Source organism: Chelonia mydas, chromosome 6, assembly GCF_015237465.2.
Source record: "Chelonia mydas isolate rCheMyd1 chromosome 6, rCheMyd1.pri.v2, whole genome shotgun sequence".
NCBI classification, from domain to species: Eukaryota; Metazoa; Chordata; order Testudines; family Cheloniidae; genus Chelonia; species Chelonia mydas.
Window position 1 is genome coordinate 116,398,253 of NC_051246.2, and position 20,008 is coordinate 116,418,260.

General features: G+C 43.9%; 1 protein-coding gene across 1 annotated transcript in view; it reads right to left on the reverse strand.

The window, feature by feature from the left end:
* Nucleotides 1-4,200: 4,200 nt before the first annotated feature.
* LOC102941435 (NADH dehydrogenase [ubiquinone] 1 alpha subcomplex subunit 12-like) overlaps nt 4,201-20,008 on the reverse strand; it is a 35,119-nt gene continuing 19,311 nt past the window's right edge. Inside the window, exons 2-3 of the mRNA XM_043549552.1 lie at nt 13,309-13,406; nt 4,201-5,747 (exon numbers count right to left, since the gene is read on the reverse strand). Of these exons, the coding sequence (XP_043405487.1) occupies nt 4,291-4,731 (441 nt within the window). The 5' untranslated portion in view covers nt 4,732-5,747; nt 13,309-13,406 and the 3' untranslated portion in view covers nt 4,201-4,290. The remainder of the gene's footprint in view (nt 5,748-13,308; nt 13,407-20,008) is intronic.

The window sequence follows — 20,008 nt, forward strand, 5'->3', positions numbered from 1 at the left end:
AGGAAATTACATAAGATCACCCAACCTGGGGGCAGAAACCAGCCTACTTCAGGGGGATATAGGGAAAAGGAAAGGGGCCGTGGGGCAGAGAACTTTGCATGATATTCAAGGATATTGGACTGGCTGTGGGTAATCACAACCGTAGGGCCAAATGTGGTGGATTCGCACAAGAGACAGTTTCTCCTGGGCACAGTGGAAAATCTATACAAGGAAATGATTGAGTTTGTACAGCACCAAGCACAATAGGATCCTGGTCCATGTCTAGGGCTCCTAGGAGCTATGGTAATACACATAAATAAATACATAATAATGAGGAGTCTATAGAATGCCACTATGTACCTGTTTAGCTGACTATGTGAGGGATCTGGGATGAGACTGGGGTAAGAGAAGAAGCTTCTGTCCCTGCATGTGATGCTCCCCTGTAATCAGTCATCTGTCCTTGCAAGAACATTGGCTACTTGACTCCTCACCCTTTCCTGCCTGCCTGTGCTCTTCTCTGTGCAAACAGCCCGTTAGCCCCTTGCTGCTCTCTGCAGTGCCCAACCCTTGAACCCCAACTCTCAGCTGGAGTAACTCCTCAGGAGAACTGGGGCAACTGAGCAGCCACTTGACCCAGAACTCAGCAAGTAGAATAGTAACTACAATGGGATCTGGCCAGCCCATATTTTCCTCTACCCACCTGGAAGCATGAAGGTAGTGCATAAAGGGCTATGCAGACCAGTACTGAATTTGGAGAGGACTTTGCTTTGGAATGAATGGAGGAAGTAGTGGTCGGCATCCCTGGCATGTACCCTGGTGTAACCAGTAAAGACAAGGGCCCAGCATCACTGGACATCAGTCTAAACAATGTAAGCAAAATCTCACTAGAGACTGATAACTTCATAGAACCTTATTTTCACAGATGAATGCACCAGTTCAGATACTACGGTGATGGGCAAAACAGTTGAACCTAAATGGAAGAGAACAGGATCCCACAATTTCAGCAACCAAAATAAAATCACATTCGAAACAGATTATGGTTCTAAACAGATTATGATTAAAAAAATGATTCTGGAACAGAGTGTGTGTTTGCATGCGCAGGGTGTCCAAAATTTAAAAAAAAAAATACAAACATACACCCACCCAAAAAACATAACAAGGGAAAGTGGAAGATATTTCCTGAAAGTCCTGAAAAGCAACCTTACAACAAGTCACTAAATTGTATGGCCCACATCCCCAGCTGCTGTAACTCAAGATAGCACCACTGACTTGAATAGAGCTACGTGGATTTACACCAGCTGAGGATCTGGCCCTATGAAAGTTATATGTTTATTTATTTCATCCTGTTCTTAAAAAAAGACAAAACATACTCAAAACATTTTGGGGATTTCTCTGTTTCTTTAAGAAAATGATCTGCATATCAGAGGGGCATGAGATATCGCAGTTACTATAGTTACTATCTTTTGTTATTAATCAGAGTAAATAATTGTATAAGACCCACACATAATCTCTTGTTGGGACACACATTGCAAATGCTCCGAGGCTCAAATATTTTACACACCCTCCTGTTTAATTTTTTTTTAATGGAATATTCAAAATTGACATGTTTCAGCTGGGATTGTCAGTCTCTGAACTGACTGTTCTCCATTCTGCTGGTGTAGCCACTAGAGAGACATAACTGAGAAAGAGAATAGAAGAGAATTTGATGTGTTTCACACCCTTACAAAGTAAGGAGTTCTCTTCTGGCTGTCCAGACCATTGCAGCTGATACACAGAATAATTCATATACCTTTCTGGACCTTAAGGACCATATTTTCAAAGGATGGGCTTATAGTGAAGCATGTGCAGGACTTGTTGAGAACGTGAACTTGGTCCTGGTGAAGGCACTCTGATATCAACAGTGGTGTCTGTAGTATAAGAACCTAAGTAGACCAGAATGGATTTGAACGGGTGACACGGAGGTGAACGTACTACCAAAAGAGCCCCTGCAACACCCATTTATGGCATCCCTGTGGAAACTACTCAGATGACTAAGTGCTACTCATTCACAGTGAATACGTGTTGCAGAATTTGGCCCTTAGGTGGAGAAGTGCTCCCACAGTAGCTTATTCAAACATGATACAAAAGAGGAAGTGAGTAGCTCAGACACACTGATGAGTCAAAGGAAAATTACAATAGAAAAATTGAACCCAAGGAAGACCTTGCATTAGACCCACCGCAGTAAACTACCCCCCACCCTCAGCCATTTGAGAGGCCAGTGGAGAAGACATGGAAGAGGTCAGCTGAAACAACAAGCAGTACCTAGATGCCCCTGCCAAAAACAATTCACTTTGGAGCTTGAGTTACACTCCCTGTGTAAACACCCAGTGATCAGCTCCATTTCTTTGATAAAGCAGATAGAGGGGAAGAGGAAAGCAGAGGGGAAGAGAAAACAACATATGGCAAATGCACACGTTTGGGTTCACCAGTTCCGCTTCTGTTTAGAAGCATGATCCTACTCCTGCTGCAGTCAATGAAAGGTTTGCCATTGACTTCAGCGGGAGGAGGATCAAAAGCTAAAAGAACACAAAGCCTTAAGAAAGCCTGTCTTGTAAATTTACACATTAATATGGAAATTTCCTTTCCCTCAATAGGGACATGTACCACAGTGCTAAACAAATACTGAAGCCATGTGGATACCCGAATGCTCATTAAAACTAATTGCTTACGGCGATCTTTTCCAGAATATATTGCAGCAAGAGAGCCAAGATCGGAAGTTTGCATTTCTCCAAAGAGGATGATTTGGGGGTAATGGATGTGTTCATTCAAGTTATGCTACAATTCTGTCCTTTGGAAACTATTACTATTTATATCCATTTATCCACAGGAAAGGGGAAGGGTGGGGAGATATAATGAACCATTTAAACCTACATTAAAACTGACCCAGAACTTTAGCTGCGCCAGACGGAACCTCTTCTAAGGCTCATAAATGTTCACTAATTTGTTTGCACTTTCCGCCAGGATCAGAGAAGGCACACAAAAGCCCTGGAAAAAGCTATTATCACAAGGCCAGATCCTCAGCAAGTGTAAATGGGCAGATGCTAATTGCCACTAGCTCAGGATCTGGCCCAGTGTATCTACATCACAGCCTAAAATCAGGCAATACTGTGTGTGTAGCACCTCAGACAGGGTCACCCAGCTCCCTGATTTGCATCCGCAATGCCTAACTACATTCAAATTTCATGCACACACCGAAGTGTGGGACACTTCTGGAGGTCAGGTTGGGGCTAGCCAAAAGTATGGCTTATAATGTCACAAGACACATCGACGAGGCCGAATTCCAGGGTGCTGTTGTTGCTTCTCAGCATGGTGGCAAAGCCTCCAGCAGAGCCTGTAAGTTTGTAATATCTGGCACTCTGTGGTTACGCCTCTGCTGCAAACATCGGGAATGGCCTTTTCCCCTCCTCCTAAGCCAGAGTTAGTCAGCCCAGGATCTGTGGCCACTGGTGGTCTGCAAGACACTGGCTACTCAGAGAGCTGGCTGGTTATATGGGCCAGTCCCTCCTCCTGGTTTGCAGTTGCTAAATTGCATTAAAACAGCTAGAAATTAATTATGTCCTCGCAGTTGCCACAGGGGTGTTAATCAGGCAGGAATGAGGGGGGGAACACCCACAAGACCACCTATGCATTGAATTGCAATCCACACTCAGAAAAAAGCTAAGGAGGGTGTCCGTCCTCCAAGCAGGCTCTGGATTGCAGGACAGAGCTGGGGCCACACTCACTAGGCGGCTCTCCCTTCTGAGGGAGCTGCTATTGGTCAATGCCAGTGCCTCTATGACTGGAACTGTGATTGGCTGGTCATCCCTAAAAGGTGGGGCTGGGAGAGGTTAGCAGAGACCAGGCGTGATGCTGAGTCCCATTGCTTCCGTGAGAGCATGTGGTGGGGGGATGGACGGACAGGTTACACTTCATGTTCTGTGATTCACCATGCGACAGTCTCGACACTTGTGTAGGTTGTTTTGCTTGAGAGAGGAATGGCGGGGGGACTCTCTTATTTGTCCCCCCTTTCCCTGGCTGGACCTGGGGAGGAGTCACAACAACCTTAGCTCTGGGGTAAGTTCCGGATTCACTTCAGGAGGGAGTGAGGGGGCTAGGAAGCACAGAGCGTTAATTCAGGCCTGAGAGCTGAATTTTATGAGCTACAGGCTCCCTCCACCTCGGGGTTTTTTGTTTTTTTTTTACTTTTGTCAGAGGCTTTTATTTTAAACCAACCAAACAATGAAGGTCCAGTTTACATTGAGAACCTAGTTTTAGGCAAGTCAGGCTTTTCAATTATTTGTTAGCAGTCGTAGGTGGGACCCACTCCTGTATCTTTTTACGCGTTGTAGAGAAAGGGACATATTGCCCAGGAGTGCCACTCAGATTGAATTTGTGGTTCTCCCAAATGAATTTACGAGCAGCTGGTGGATGAGTAGTTGGAGGGTCTTCAGTTATGCAGTGAAGCCAACAATGCCATTCCGGTGGCACCATGCTTCCATCCACTTCCCAGAATGTATTTTTGCCATTCATTTCAGTCGCATAGTCAACCGATCTAGGATGACCAAAAAAATACTTTTTGTCTTCATAGTATTTGTTTCCATATTTGTCAACACCTACGGGGGCACCGGTCTTCAAATCGTTGACCCTGAGCAGCTGCCAGAGGGCACCGCGGAGGCCGCCATGACCCCCGAGCTGCTGCAGCGCCTGCTTCAGCACCCGCAAGTACTCCGCCATCTTTGAGTGGCAGGCAAACCTGCCCCAGGATCAGCTGGTTGGGCATGCAGCTGGCTCATGCTGCATATGGGGTTTCACAATCTGTACAGGATTTGGCACTGTGGCAACTCACACAATTACAAAGTATTCCTGTGCCCAGATACTCAGCGGAAGCAAACACTCTAAGTACTTTATATTTTACTGTTGATTCCTCTGCACACATCCCTCCCCCATCCATCTTCTAGGCAGCTCTTACAAATGATTGTAAACGGTCTTTCTTATTGTCCTAAGGAACTCAGCCTCACTGGTAGCGTCTTTGTCCTTGAAAGGTGCTCTACTGTCCTTTCAATTCCAGCCATCAACCCGTCTTTCTCACAGGTTATGATGAGTCTGGTTTTAACAAAGATGAATTGGACCTTTTCCCCTTTCAAATCCACTGAATCCCCTTTCCAGTTATCGTCAATTTCTCTCTTTCTCTGAGCACAATTAATAATGCATGACTAGGAGCTAAGGCAGTTTGATCAGCTACACCAGTAATAAATTGGAGTGTATCCTCTGCATTCGGCATCAAGTTACTGTCATTTGGGAATTCAACAGATGGAAACTCTGGGATTCTTTCCATGTCACTTCTGCTTTGGAGGGCTCCCAGTATAGTAGAAGATTACAAACATGGCATATCCCAATATGGGTGCCAGCCCTGGGGGAGGGGGGAAACATAAGTCACTGTTCTGATGATCCACTTCTGATGATGTTAAACTTGGCTCTAAGCAGCAAGTCACTCTCTAGTTGCATTTGTAATCTCACTTCTTTTCAAAACACTTTTTTATTTCTCAAACAAATGGCATTGGTTTTATTTTTCATTACCATCTCCAAGCTAGTTACATGGAGAGCCAGACATGTTCCCTGCACATTCCTCATTAAGTTCTCTTCAGATTCCTTCATTTTATTCAGTGTGACTCACGGAAGCTTATCAAGATGCTGAAACATTTGTTTCTTCTTTTTTCACAAGGTGGTATGGGGATTTTGTTCTAATATTGCTGAAATAATCGAGGAAAAATCCTGTGCTCTAAAGCAGCCAGAAACACAATAAATTTCAGCGACATCATTTGGAAATTTAAGTGGCAAGATATTTAAGTACTTAATTCCCACAGAAATCAACGGGAGTTAGGCACCTAAATACCTTTGGCCCTGTTTTCCAGACCTGGTTAGCTCTAAGCTTTTCCCCTCATTCAGTCTCTCCCCAGACAGCAGAAGTTCATTTCCTTTCCCCACAATCCACAAGATTGCCCCATCAGCCTAAATCAAAAGTATCTAAGGGGAGCGAATGAAAGGTAACACAAGCCTGTCTAATCCCAGGTGTAGGTAACAGCATCAGGAGATGAGGAAAAGACTTGGAGTTATAGTGCCATGACTCAAGTAGCAGGGGGTAGCCGTGTTAGTCTGTATCCACAAAAACAACAAGGAGTTCGGTGGCACCTTAAAGACTAACAGATTTATTTGAGCATAAGCATTCATGGGTAAAAACCCCACTTCTTCACCCACGAAAGCTTATGCTCAGATAAATCTGTTAGTCTTTAAGGTGCCACCGGACTCCTTGTTGTTTTTATGACTCAAGTACTCACTTCCTAGAGCTCAGGTGTCTCTCCTCTCATAGGCTTTGTCTCCACTAGCCTTTTCCCCCTAGAATTTCCCACAGCTGCTCCCACTGTGCAGCTCTACCTGTGGAAGCAATAATGAGGAGCTGTAATGTACAAAGGACATCTGCAGCCTCCCGTGTTTTTACAGTAGAACCTCAGCGTTACGAACACCTCGGGAATGGTGGTTGTTCATAACTCTGAAACATTCGTAACTGAACAAAACATGCTTGTTCTTTCAAAAGTTTACAACTGAATTTTGACTTAACACAGCTTTGAAACGACTATGCAGAAGAAAAATGCTGCTTTCCCTTTATTTTTTTAGAAGTTTACGTTTAACATGGAACTGTACTGTATTGGGGGTTTTGTTATTGTTGTTGTTTTTGTCTCTGCGGCTGCCCGATTGCGTCCTTCTGGTTCCAAATGAGGTTTGTGGTTGACTGGTCAGTTTGTAACTCTGGTGTTCGTAATGCTGAGGTTTTACTGTACCTCAATATCATCTAGAACCTTTTATATTTATTGTGGGAATGCCCAGAGTGCCCAGCTAAGATCAGGGCCCCATTGTGCAAGACATGGTACAGTCACAAAAAATAATCTCTGCCCTGGAGAGCTGGCTACCTAAACAGACAAGAGAGACAAAAGGCAGGAGGGGAAAGAGGCAGAGAGGAGTGAAGATGCCTGACCAAAGTCTCCCAGGAAGAGAACCCAGAGCTCCAGCCTGCCACTCTGCTGCCCTAGCCACGGACCATGGTGCTTAAAATGCGGGTAGCTCATTAATGCTTTCTCTACAGCAGAGTTCCCACCTCTGTTACCCCCCCACGGAGCTGCATCCCTGCTAGCAACAGAGGGAAATTTTAGAGAAAAAAGGCTAGTGCAGCCTCAGATTCTCTAAGGTACACAATGAGCATTGAGCCTGCTGGACCATCTTCCACTGTGTGTTCCAGCTCACTCCACAGAGAACAGAAATCCTCATCTCCTTTCACTACCTAGCATGGATCATTTCAAAGGCCGCTTTGAACCAGGGAGGTGTTCAATATAGACACAATCCTCTTTGCATACCCCTACAGGTATCCACACTGCCGCGCTGTGAACAGATACCCCTTCATGCTGATGGCCCTTTCAAATGCTAACTAGGTTTTTGCTGTCCTTGCCTGAAACGTTAGACCAAAAGCACCTCCTCTTTTTGTCATACTTTCCAAAGGGATTAAACAGGTTTCAAATCATTCCAATTTATATCAAATGGCCCTTGGATAGTAACTCAGACCATCACAGTAGGAAAGGGAAATTTTGTCTGATCACAGAATCCTCTGAGGCAAAGCAAACCAACACCATCATGCAGAAATTGTCTGTCTTTTTCTTTTGTGTTTTCTTACCTCCGCTGCTTTTGAGAGTTATAATTAGGGAAGTATTTTCCAAAGAAAAGCAAGAAAGGGAATACAATCATGAACTATGAGGAGCAAAGAGATGGATGGGGTAACTCAAGAGTCGAAAAGCAACCCTGTATAAAGAAAGAAGGAACAAAAGACAAACAGCTCAGAAAGGAACAAGCCAGTTTGGCTCTGGTTCACTTTAATAAAACAAACAAACTCTAGTAATTTTTCCAAAGCATGTGGTTGTGTATGTATCCAAAACAATGGAAATGGCTTAAAAAAATATGATCAGGCCAAAGTTTTTGAACGTGAATGCCTAAAGTTAAGCATCTTAATCCATCATTAGACCCTGATCAGGGAAAAGACTGACTGATGCACATGCTTAACTTTTAACATTAAGTATGTGAGTAAATCTTTGCAGGACTCAGGCCTTCAGCACCCATGGAAGTGGCCTGATTTTCAGAGATGCTGATCAGTCAGTGAGAGCATTGACTGAGTGAGGATTTACAGAGATAGCCCATTACATTCTATTAAAAATGTCCGATGTATCTGTTCTATATAGCCTGCCATCCTTCTGAATAACGGATAAAGGCTGCCATCTTCCAGATTTAATTACAATTCAGGCCGGTTGCTTGTTACAGCAAGAACTATAGAAAACTTGCAAGGGATCATTTTGGTTTTCTAAAAATACAAAAAGCATGGCTCCCCATATTTTAAATTAGTAGCAGCTGGTTGGAAAATTTTGACAGAAACTACATTTTCGTTAAACATAACTGCTAGCAAAAGTCACCTAAAATGAAGTTGATATTTTAAGTGCTTGTGAAGTTTTCAAAACAGCTCTGATTTCTAGTAGGTTTATTTTCTATTAGAAAACGGTTGAATAGGAGCCTGTAGTAGTTTAAAAGCATATAAATTAGCAGAATGAAATATAGATAAGGGACTAGACCCTCAGCTGGTGGAATACATCATAGCTGTATTTGAAGTCAAGGCTGATTTACACCAGTCACGGATCTGGCCCAGAACATTTCATAGAGCACTGGCTAGTATATCAGGCTTTGATAAAGCATGGTCTGTATTTCTGAACTACCGAGGATCAGATCTTCAGGTGTTGTATTGGCATTAACTTAGAATCATAGAGTTAGAAGGGATCGCAAGGGTCATCTAATCTAACCGCCTGCCAAGATGCAGGATTTGTTGGGTCTAAACCACCCTAACCAGCCTCCTTTTGAAAATCTCCAGTGAAGGAGCTTCCATGACCTCTCTAGGCCGTCTGTTCCATTGACCTACTGTTCTTACAGTTAGGAAGTTTTTCCTGAGATTTAATCTAAATCTTCTACAGTTTGAATCCATTGCCTCTTGTCTTGCCCTTTGTGGCAAGAGAGAACAACTTTTCTCCATCTTTTTATGGCAGCCTTTCAAGTATATGAAGACCGCTGTCATGTTCCCCCTTAATCGCCTCTTTTCCAAACTAAACGTACACAGTTCCTTCAGCCTTTGCTCATACGGCTTGCATTCCATCCTGTTGATCATCGTTGTTCCTCACCTCTGGATTCTTTCCAGTTTCTCTACATCCTTTCTATACATCGGAGACCAAAATTTGACACACTACTCCAGCTGAGGCTTACCCAGCACCAAGTGGAGTGGTACTATCATCTCCCGTGACTTGCATGCTATGCCTCTGTTAAAGCAACCTAAAATTGCATTTCCTTGTTTTGCAACATGCTGACTCACGCTGAGGTTGTGATCCACCACAACTCGCAGATCCTTCTCAGCAGTTCTACTACCAAGCCAGTTATCCTCCATTCTGTACTTGTGCATTTGGTTTTTCTTCCTTAAGTGTAGCACCTTACATGTGTTATTGTTGAATTTCATTTTGTCGTCTACAGCCCAGTTCTCCAATTTATCAAGCTCCCTCTGAATTTTAGCTATATCCTCCAAAATGTTGGCAACCCCCCCAGCTTTGTGTCATATGCAAATTTGATAAGTATGCTCTATACCAACATCCAGGTCATTAATAAAGATGTTAAACAACACCAGGAGCCAGAAGAGATCCCTGTGGAGCCCCATTTGAGACCTCCTTCCAAACTGACATCATTCAATTAATAGTTACTCTTTGTTTGCGGTTGTTTAACTAACTTCAGTGGTGCTACTTGCCAAGGATCTGGCTCATAGTTGTGCAGCTCTGACTTCATATTTGAACACAAATATGCACTGCGCACACACACAAAAAGGGGGTGGCAAAGATTCTGACATTTTGGGAAACAACCCCATAAATCCCAGATTTTGTCACGGTTGTGACAAACATTCAGCTTTATCAATGATGGGAACATGGTGTAGATGAGCAGAAACAGCCCTCATGGAATCCCCCCAACATAAGGGCACAGAGCGGGTGCAATGGCTCTGCCCTGGTGCAGGGGACTTTACGGGAAGGCAGCTGGGGCTCATGTAGGCTGAGTTCTGGCTATTCTCAGTTGCTAACCTGGATGCAGGGCAGTATGAGTCAGCCTGAGGCTTCTCTAATTTACAGTAAAGCTGAGCTTGTCCATGGTAGAAGGAAGATCTGCCTGGCAATGAAAACTTTCTCTCACATTACTAGCCCATCTCCCAGTTCCAAGGGGACAGAGAATGCATACAAACTGGAATAGCATGAAACATCCAGAAGCAGGCTTACAATCTGACTTTATCCATTTATAGGGCTGTTTTATGTTTTGTGACAGTCCTGGGATCAAAAGAAATTGAGATCAGAGCCAGCATTTGCTCCAAGTCTCCAGTTTGCTTAGTTCAGCCACATACAAAGGCTTAAAGTGCACAGAGAACAGAGGAAGCTACAGATTCTGCACCGAAGTATGTCACTGCTGTCTGATGCAATACTAGCAAGAGACAAGGGGACTTAAGACAGCTCATGAAAAAAATGCCATTAGGCTGGCCTTTAAACCCTGCCTCCAAGCTTTCAAACCTAAAATAACACACCCTTGGTCATTTATGTTTAGATCTATGGAGCTTTTTTCCCTGCATGGAATGTGAGGATTATATGGTCTTGTCCACTTGTGGGATTACTATAACAGTGCCCTGCAAAGCGATCATATTATCTTCTATTAAAACCGGAGATAAATTGGCAGTCGTGGTGCAAGAGCATATGCATGAGTGGAATTCCAAGGTACAGTCTGCTTCAGCGTGACATTTCACCAGCATGGCAAAGAGATAACATCTCAGTAAAACTGGATACACTGAAAACAGACGATGCAAGCTACAGCAGAATGTTTTAACTGAGTGATGGGCTTAAAACAACATCACGTCATGGTTGGCAGAGATTCGTAGGCAGAGTGGGGTAGAGGGGTGGGGGGAACAGCATGCACCCACAAAAATGTCGGAGGGGCTGATCCAGCCCCCATTGAAATTAAGGGAAAGATGCCCGCTGAGTTCAGTGGAGTGGAGTCAGGCTGTCAATGACTCTAGGAACCAGCTGCAGACGGATATTGATTAGCAGCTACATATTGTAGCTACAATCCTTATGACAGTGTTGGGAAAACAGGTGCCTGATGGGAGGGTGATGCTGTGAGAGTAGTCAGAATAGACTAGAGTAGAACAGAATAGGGGTAACAGCATGCAGCAAATCAAAGAAGGGATAATTTCAAAACCCCTGTCCAGACTTTGGAGAATTCAGAATCCAAACCTGGAGCTAGAATCCAAGTTTGGCTCTTATCTAATGGGTAAAACAAAACCCTGCGTCCAAACATCCTGAGTCTCTTATGTGGGGGCAAAAATGTGTACTGGAAATTTGAAGCTCTGGCCCATCTCTAGATATTAGCTCAATAGCCAAGTAAAACTGTCCATTCAGTTTTGGGCCACAGTCACAGGGGCACCATATCCTGGACCAGATGAGTGATACTCCCTCCATATGCCATTGGGGACACCACATCTAACCAACAATGCTGCCAACAGGAAGTCAAAATGTTATACAGAATTTTCAGAACAAAGCAACTAAGATGAAGAGCTGGAGGGAATGACCCATGAAGACACTTGGAAAGAGCAATTCTGAATTCTTTGGGTAACTGATCACAGAAAAGAAATACAATAACTGCTTAAAAGTTTTTAAAGCAGGGCTTTGGAGCTGTGCTCCGGCTCCGCTCCAGCTCCAGGCAAAAACCTGCAGCTCCACTGCTCCGGAGCTGCTCCGTGCTCCAGCTCCAGGCTCCACTCCAAAGCCCTGATTTAAAGGGTGTAAATATCAGTGAGGAAGAAGAATTGTTCAGGAAGTTGTAAAGGGGTGTCACTAAGGATAATGGGCTGAAATGAAGCAAAAGAAAAACGTAGGCTTTAAGATCAGGACAAATAATTCTCAATGGTGAAATTTACTAAAAAAGAGGGGTATGGTCTCCAAAGGGAAGAAGTGTGATCCTATTGTATGAATAATTTAAAACAGGATTAGACAAAACACCCAGGAGCAACCCTGCATTGGCAAGGGGAACTGGCTGAAGACTACTAAGGGCTAGAGTGAGACATTACTGTCCACAGTAAGTCAGGGCAGTGCTGCATGATCCCATGAGCAGACCAGAAAGTAGAGTTCCAATTCTTCCCCCATGCTCTGGGGCTGGAGGAAGCTATTTAGCTCATTTTCATGGAACAGCTTATTCCCTCCTGTATGCCTGACCAGCTACACTAGCCAGCGAGCAAAAGGTAAAGCCATTGATCTCTGACACTCAGGCAAACCTTCCACCCAGCTGGTTGAACCTGGGCAGAGGTTTGCTTGGAACACTGAGAGTTGGGTTTCCTGTGGAATCTCTGAAGAAGGTGGAAGGTTTCACACAGCTCCCATCACAAACACTTCCAGGGCGGGGAGTTGTGATGTAAAAAAGACCATGCTGAGCACACCAGGCAGCTAGATTTAGAAGAACGAGCCTCTTTTACACACACAATTTATTATTTCAAATACTTGAGAGTCACAAATTACTTGTGATCTTTCCCATTCTGACTAAGGAATCCCATTGACACTGTTAGAAAAAAAGCACAACCAGGTTAATATCATGGTGACCATTTTGCTTGACATTCAAAATGGGTTTGGGTAAGATACCCAGCCTGACCCAGTATAATGAGGCTTACCGCTGCATCTGCAAAAGTGATGTACTCCATATTAACTAATCTTCACAATATCAAATGTGTCCTGCACTAGGGTACTGAGGCACAGAGAAATGAACCAATGAGAGGCCCAAGGCCAAACAGTGAGTCATTAACAAAGCAGGGATTAAAACACAGAGAGTTCCCGACATCTTTGCTTATTTCTCTACTGAGACAAGTATGGTTTGGATGCCTTCTATAGGCCTTCCTCCATCTACGCCTGCACTTCCATTCCTCCTGTCCTACCATGTCTAAATCCGATGTTGTTGTACCTATAGTGGGATGTCTATGTTGCCTTTTGGTTCTACACATTAAAAATAAGTGACTGCCCTTTGCTGCAGATTGCTATTCTGCAGCACACTTTGTGATGCTTCCAAACCTATTCTTCAAGGTCCTTAGCTGCTGTTAGCACGGCTGGACCTTACTGCTGTTTAAGTGTTTGCTTTTTGCCCATTGTGGTTTGGGGCACAATCACTCACCAGAACATTGTGAAGAAACGGGAGCATCTCTTAGAACCACTGCTGCATTTTCTTCTCTTTCTGAATCAGCAGCTTGACTTTGTGGCCAACAAACAATTCTGGAGGAAGATGGAAAGAAAAGAGAAGGTCTACTAGAGGGGACTCCTAGCGCCATACAGGCAGTGGCCACTAACCAAACAGTGGAGCATAGAATCATAGAATATCATAGGGTTGGAAGGGACTTCAGGAGGTCATCTAGTCCAACCCCCTGCTCAAAGCAGGACCAATGCCCAACTAAATCATCCCAGCCAGGGCTTTGTCAAGCCTGACCTTAAAAATATCTAAGGAAGGAGATTCCACCACCTTCCTAGGTAAAGCATTCCAGTGTTTCACCACCCTCCTAGTGAAAAAGTTTTTCCTAATATCCAACCTAAACCTCCCCCACTGCAACTTGAGACCATTACTCCTTGTTCTGTCATCAGCTACCACTAAGAACAGCCTAGATCCATCCTCTTTGGAACCCCCTTTCAGGTAGTTGAAAGCAGCTACAAATCCCCCCTCATTCTTCTCTTCCGCAGACTAAACAATCCCAGTTCCCTCAGCCTCCCCTCATAAGTCATGTGTTCCAGTCCCCTAATCAATTTTGTTGCCCTCCGCTGGATGTTTTCCAATTTTTCCACATCCTTCTTGTAGTGTGGGGCCCAAAACTGGACACAGTACTCCAGATGAGGCCGCACCAATGTCGAATAGAGGAAAATGATCATGTCCCTCGATCTGCTGGCAATGCCCCTACAGATACATCCCAAAATGCTGACAGCAGACTTCTCTGAAAAAAATGATCTGTACAGTACAGGATATGAAATACAAAGGAACTGACCTTCCCAGTGCCAGGGAAGCAATTTCTATATAGCTAATGCTGCATCTCTTCATCATGCAGAACTTTAGAAGTTTTTAATTAAGCTTTCACTGTCATCACAGGCTCTAATAAGGTTTCCTACCCTACGGCATCTCTCTATCCAGTAGAATTTCTTGGTAACTTCTTGTTGGGTTGACCTAGGGGCTGTTTTCTGTATTTGAGTTTAACTAAAGTATTTAAATGACCCTCTTAACCACAGTATCTGAGCATCTCACAATCTCAAATGCATTTAGCTTCACAACACTCCTGTGGGTTAGGGAAGTACTGCTGTCCCCATTTTACAGCTGGATAACTGAGGCACAGAGAGACTAAATGACACTTCCCAAGGTCACACAGGAAATATGGGGGAGCAAATCTTTGAACCAACGTCTCTCCTGAGTTCCAAGCTAGAGCTCTAACGACCAGATAATCCTTCCTTTCAGCCACTTCTAAAACATTGTCCATTTAAAACAGAAGTGTTGTTTTACGCTTTCCTTCTCTACACTTCTTCTTGTGCCCCTGAAAGAAGGGGAAGATATAGCTCTTTTTATTGCTAAAATAAAATATCTTTCCACCTCTGGAAATCTAGAGGCCAGCTCCTCAAATCAAAGTGGTTTCACAGAAGTCAATGGAACAATGCTGGTTTACATCAGCTGAGGAGCTTGCTCTACTAATCTCTGTCTTCAAGTAGTGCTTGATATTGTTTCTGATGTTTATTTATGAGGCATTTACTCTGTTAACATTTCATCTTAAAGTATGTAAACAGGCAACTCATTTCCAGTTTCTAGCTAGAAATGTCAACCCAGCCCTAGTTCCAGAAGAAATGCTGAATTAAAATATCTCCTTTTCTGTGCATCCCTCTTTTTCCCAGTCTACATTCCCCTGTTGTGTTTCTGAGACAGTCCCCAGGACAGGGGGACATCTGATAACTTACTTTCCCTAGCTTTGCTCAAATCACCATCTGTTACCTAGACTTTTTTTGTTGAAAAGTCCTGTTTGTATTATTGTCACATTTATGTTTCTTCAGAATGCTCTTTCTGGAATTACATTCAAGCTGTCTGTTCTGAGTCCTCAAACCATTCTGGACAAGGAGACTGATCCTCCGCTCACTCACTCACTCATGTTCAGACCCTGGTGTAACTCCAAGGATTTTAGTACTAGAGCCATGAATCCAACATTTCCGATCGCCAACCTGAAAAGCAGACAGTTCTATAGGTGAGGTGCAGGCAGTTTTGGAATCAGGCTGCCATCACTTGTTCTGAGTAGCCAAGCACTTTCATTTCATCTGACCTCCTCTCCTGAAAAGTCTAGAGCAGGGGTTCTTGCAACAAATTTTTGGGTGGCCTCAGAGTGTGGCCACGAACTTTTGCTGGTGGCCGCTCTGACAATTTTCCCTAAAATACTTAATTAACTTTAGGAAAAACAAATAAATATGCACATATACTTGTCCAAATCATTGCCATTTATGTAGGGTTTTTCTTGCAGACTCAATAATTAAAAATAATGGACAGTTGCCTCTATTCTTTACTGGACCTGAACAGAATAGAAACACAAATAAGGTGCTTTGCATGTTTGCTTTTTTTTTTTTTTTTTGGTTGCTTTTTTTTTTAAGCCTTGCTAGCTAGTAAGTCTGCTACTGTGAAAAATGACATTTGTATATTTGTTAATATCACTTTTCATAGCAGACTTGCTAGCTGGTGGGAAAAGTGATATTAACTATCACTTTTCACAGCAGACTTACTCAGCCCGGGCAAGCTGGGGGACAAATTAAGCCCTGGATGGGGAGCTGGGTAGGGGCCCAAGAGGCAAGGGGGGGATAGATGGGAGGCTGACGGAGTCGGGGAGATAGGGGAGGTAAGCCCAGGGCAGGAGCCTGGGGTCCTGGTGCACAGATGGGGACTGGAGGAGGCAGTGGGGGCCAGGGTTGATGTGCGGGGCATGAGCCTGGAGCCCTGCGGCCGGGGGATGGAGCCTGCTGCCACACGGCCACAGCCTGTCACCCACCACCCCAGGGTGTAAGCCTGGGCCCCAGCATCCCCAGGAAGGTGGGGAACTCATGCTGGCCGCCTGCTCCCACAGTGTTTGCGGCACCAGAAGGGGACAGAGACCAGTCCCTGCTGGCGGCTCTGGCGAGGGGTTATTCCCCCCACCATCATCACCCAGGAGGCTGTGGCCACAAGAAAAGCCATGGTGGCCACATTTGAGAAACACTGGTCTAGAGGCACCTGCGGGGAACTACCCGAGCTCGGCTGTGGCATCGTTCCAGTACTAGTTCTGTGCCACAGAAGAAATCTCTTGCCTGATTTAAAAAACAAAAACAAACAAACAAACGAACAAAAAACCCAAAGAGACCAGCTGCAAAGATAAAAGTCCTGCCTTGCTGAAATACGTCTACGCTTGAGAGGTCAGTTTGGTCGGATGACTTTCTTACTCAAATAGAGCTTCTCTTGGAGCTCTTCAAAGAACAGACATTTAAAAAAAAAAACAACCCTTAAAATGCTAGTGTTTATCTTAGTCATGGGGGGAAATCAGGTACCCACATTAACAACACAGGAATTTTTCATCTGTCTATTACATATTTTAAGAGATTACATTGCAATACTGGGATGCTGATCTGAACTAACTCCACAACGCATACAATATATTGAAATAGCTGCTATGTTCATCCATATTCAACAGCCTAACATTTTCAAGGCAGAACAGCATACGAAGGTTAAAATTGTAAGACTGGATTGAGTTTTAATTCTTTCATTTACAATTCTCTGTATGCAACTTGCTTCCCCCTCCCCAAAGCATTGTAAAAAATACACCCAAAATACCACTGTGGTGTAAGTCAGTCCCCTTCTGCACACTCCCACCCCTTTATTGATTTTAAAATGCTTTTGCAAGCCATCACATACACTATTTCTCTTAAAGCGCTTAGAAATACAGAGCCAGACTCCAACACAACACAAGTACAGGTATCTCACTCCACAAGCGACCCCACTGAAGTGAATGGGATTAATTGAGAAGTAAGGTACAACTCATGGTAAGTAAGAGTATCAGAATCTGGTCCTATGTGGTGAAGTGAACAGTGAAAGAACTCCATCAGGACCTCTTTAATGACCTGAATATAAAAAGGAATCCTACAAAATGTTGGAAACTTTGATGAATTGCTAAGGAGCAGTACAGTACAACACAATAGCATAACCACATAGGGACAAAATCAGGAAGGCTAAAGCACAAAGTGAGTTACACCTAGCAAGGGACGTAAAAGGCAATAAGATGACGTTCTTTAAATACATTAGGTGCAAGAGAAAGATTAAGGAAAGGTCCTCTACTTAGCGGGGAAGGTGAGCTAATAATTAATGACATCAAGAAGGCTAAGGTGTTTAATGCCTACTTTGCTTCAGTCCTCATTAAAAAAGTTAATGGTGACCAGATTCTCAACACACTTAATTTTAACAAGGGAGAAGGAACACAAGCCAAAATAAGGAAAGAACAGGTTAAAGACTATTTAGAGAAGTTAGATGGATTCAGGTTGGCAGCACTTGATGAAATTCATCCTAGTGTACTTAAGGAACTAGCTATACAATCTTGGAACCATTAGCAATGATCTTTGAGAATTCATGGAGGATGGGTGAGGTCCCAGAGGACTGGAGAAAGGAAAACATAGTACCTGGCTTTAAAAATGGAAACAAAGCCAAGCACATGCATAAGTTCTGTCCTGAATAAATTGCATGTTTAAGTTCTTTCCTGAACCGGTGCCTATGCGAGCAAATGGTGTGTCAAGTAAATATAGCCAAGTCATTCTTTGACTTCATTAGCAAGTTCATAAAATACTATCAGCTGGAGACTATGCTAATGAAACTTGACCCAATCCGCCAGCTATGCAACTCCCCAGTATCCTTTTCCTTGACACAACCTTATAACCAAGTCTAATAATTCTCAGTTTTTAGAAAGAACTCTTATGTGAACATCTCCATTAGGAAACACCGTCCCCTGCAAGAAGATGCTGAAGCATGAATCTCTCCCCAAATAGTTGAGCTTGTCTTTGGCAGGCACTCGCTGTGCTGCACAGCTGATGTAGTTTACTGACACTGCAGAGTGGTTTACAAGAGCTGGTAACAACTGCGATGAGCTTTTGGCAGATGACTTCTGGCAGAAGATGGATATTTAGAGAACTCACTGAGATGGAATTGGAGGGGGGGTGTCTAAACAATGGTCTTGTTTTTATACTGGCAAAATACATTTTCATCTGACTCCTTAAATAATGTATTATTTTTGAAAGAAGATGAGGGATCAATACATCTGGAGAGCTAAAGTTTAGATGTCAGATCTCAAGTCATCTTCTTTTTCTACTCCTTTAATAGTGCTTCCTTTGTAAACTCCAGAGGTCTGCTTCTCAGTTACTCCATTCCTGCACTTGCAATAAGAATGAGGCTTGGGGAAAAGCCATCTTCGTGCTTCTCATACACTAGGGCTGTGCAGGGTCCTAAGGCCGCTCTAACCACGCTCTGCTTTTCTTCTCACAATGAGCCCTGCGAATTGGAGACGGGCCATGGTACAGTTCTCTCAGGCCATGCCTCCTGCCTGGAGCAAGGATGATGGTCTAGTATTTACATCAGTTCTACACCAGGTGGGAGGCCCCTGGACAGAGGGATTCTCAGGGCTGTCTCCACCCACTTAAAGCCCCTTTTTGTTGCCAGAATGGCATAAAAGGGCCTCAGGATAACCAAGATCTGAGTTGCTTTCCCAACAAAATGGGATTGGTCAAGCTACTACTGAAGTCACTGGGAGTTTTGCCATTGTCATCAATAGGAGTAGGACTGGGCTCAACACAGGCAGAAAAGCAAAGAGCATAGGATTGGCTCATTTGTCCATTGGCCATCATATTTCCAAAGCACAGCTGAGGATTTGGCTCTGCTGAGGCCCCTGTGATAGAATGAAATAGTAGGAGTGCAATGTGGAACACTGATATGGAGCAAGGATGTATAATAGATACCTGGAGCCAGAGGTGATAGCTGAAGATGAGCTCTCCATTTACATGTCAGTCCAAGCTACATGTAAGGACCAAGCAAGTCTTCAGATTATGGGTGGGATTTTCAGGGTGTCTACTTGACCTAGAATGATGAAAGTCAGTGTGCTCCTAAGAGCTTATGCTCAAATAAATTGGTTAGTCTCTAAGGTGCCACAAGTACGCCTTTTCTTTTTGCGAATACAGACTAACATGGCTGTTACTCTGAAACCTGTGATCACACAGTCTGACCTCCTGCCTAACCCAGGCCACAGAACGTCCCTGGATTCCTGCTTCAACTAGAGCAACTCTATTAGAAAAATATCCAGCCTCAGTTTAAAAATTGCCAATGGTGGAGACTCAAGTGCCTTGTGCTCCTAAATCAGTAAGGCCAAAGCTCCTCAAAGGTATTTCAATCAATGGGAGTTGGGCATCTAAATACCTTTAAGGACCTGAGTCTTAGGCACTTTTTGAAAATCCCACCCTGCATGCTTATATAAGAACATAAGGACGGCCATATTGGGTCAGACCAAAGATCTGTCTAGCCCAGTATCCTGTCTTCTGACAGTGGTCAGTGCCAGGTGTTTCAAAGGAAATGAACAGAACAGGTAATCATCAAGTGATCCATCCCCTGTCATCCATTCCCAGCTTCTGGAAAACACAGGCTAGGGACACCATCCCTATCCATCCTGGCTAATAGTGATTGATAGTCTATCCTCCATGAGCCTGCCTTCCACAATGTACTACTCTATCCAAGCCTCCCCCAGTTCAAAGTCCTGCAGGCATGAAATATCACCAGTTCACTAGAGATGAAAAGTGCTGACAGCCAT